Genomic DNA, 1488 nt, shown 5'->3' with positions numbered 1-1488 from the left:
GGGGCGGGGCTCGCAGAGACCCAGGCGGCGCGGGGAACGGCGGCGCGGACTTGGAGCCCGACCCGTCCGGGCGCGGTGGCGCCAGGTGAGCACAACTAGGGGCCACGGCCTCGCCACCCACTTTCCCCAACTTTTCGCTTGGCTCCTCCCTTCTGAGGGCGCTGGTCCTTTTCCCGGGGCCGGAGCGCGGACGCGGGCGGTGGCGGGACCCGGGAGTTACAGGGGGCTCCGCCCGAGCAACTTGCAGCGACCAGCGGGCTGTGTGTCCCAGAGTCCGCCTCCCTGGGGTCCCCAGCGTGGCCCCACGCCCCCTCGAGGCTTGAGACCTCCGAACACGTCGCCTGACTCTGCTCCGCGTGCTGTCGCCTCTTAGCAGGGACGGGCTGCGGAAGGAAGGTGATCTCGCAGGAGCAGGGGCTGGGCGCCAGCGCCGGCTCGAGGTGGGGTGGTCACTCCGCTGGTTTCCGGCTGGGGAAAGGGCTCCGCACTCGGTGACCGAGGGGTCGGCTCGCGTCTGCTCTTGGGACGCGCCTGTGGCTGCGCCCCGAAGCGCCCGGGGCCCAGGGCTCCCGCGGCGGTGGGACCCAGCCGGCCCCTGCGCTCTGCGGGGCCTCGGTTCCCAGCTGCGAACCCCGACTTCGGACGCGGCCGACACTGCTCCCCGCTAGGCCCCAGGCCTGGGCGCTGCGGTCAGAGGCCGGGCCGGTCCCTCCTGCGCTTCGGGTGCGGCAGCGCGCGGCCCCGGTGCTGGGGCCTCCGCCCAGGCCTGGCTGGGGCTCCCGGCGCTGCAGCTGTGCGGAAACCACTCTGGGGGCGCGGGACGCAGACTTCGTGCGGGCCACGCCACGCACGGCCCGGCTGCTCCTGCCCGGCCCCGGGTCCGGCGCTCGGGCCGCGACTGGACGCACCAGCAGCCCGAGGGGCGTCAGCTGTGCGGGCCGGGACCCCGGGCCTCGGAGGCGGTGCTGCTCTGGCCCGGGACGGGGTCCACTGAGGCCTCGGGCGGAGGAGGCCGGAAAGGAGGCCAGGCGGCGCGAAAGGGATGATTCATCCCGAGGAGCCCGAATTGGAAACGCCGCAACCTCGGAGCAGCCTCGCCTGGGCCGACGGGAGAGCCGAGCGGGGAGTCGTCCGCGAGGCCCCGCGCCCCGCACCGCAGCCCCCTGGCTCCGGCCGGCCTCTGGGGGCGGGGGAGGCCTCTTCTGGCGGAGTTGAGAAAAATCCTGGACAAAGTCTGCCGCCGCCTCCCGTCCGCTGACTGGCTGGCCCGCCAGGGCGGTCTTCCCGGAGTCTAGCTCGAATCTCTCCTGCTGCAGCCCCGGCGCGGACTGAGGAAGTCTGGAAGGAGGGGGCAGGAAGGAGAGCGGGAGTCAGTGGCGCCCCCTCCTTCCCGCGCTGCGGTACGTGAAGCGCAGGGTGGGGAGCGCGCGGCGACCCCGCGGGCCCGGCGGCCCGAGCGCCCTTCCCGGTGGCTAGCGCGCGGCCACG

The 1488-nt window shown here is 74.7% G+C and overlaps 1 protein-coding gene across 1 annotated transcript in view; it reads right to left on the bottom strand.

The window, feature by feature from the left end:
• Positions 1-1051, bottom strand: part of LOC106149697 (serine/arginine repetitive matrix protein 1-like) — a gene marked incomplete in the record, with an annotated part of 8339 nt that extends 7288 nt beyond the window's left edge. Inside the window, 3 exon segments of the mRNA XM_013519460.1 lie at positions 1-664; positions 717-898; positions 946-1051. Coding sequence (XP_013374914.1) covers positions 1-664; positions 717-898; positions 946-1051 — 952 coding nt within the window.
• Between the last annotated feature and the right edge of the window lie 437 nt (positions 1052-1488).

The sequence above is a fragment of the Chinchilla lanigera genome, unplaced genomic scaffold (assembly GCF_000276665.1).
Source record: "Chinchilla lanigera isolate Chin_1 unplaced genomic scaffold, ChiLan1.0 scaffold00051, whole genome shotgun sequence".
In the NCBI taxonomy this organism is placed as follows: domain Eukaryota; kingdom Metazoa; phylum Chordata; class Mammalia; order Rodentia; family Chinchillidae; genus Chinchilla; species Chinchilla lanigera.
Note: the sequence above shows the minus strand (reverse complement) of the source record. Positions and strands in the feature narration are given on the sequence as shown.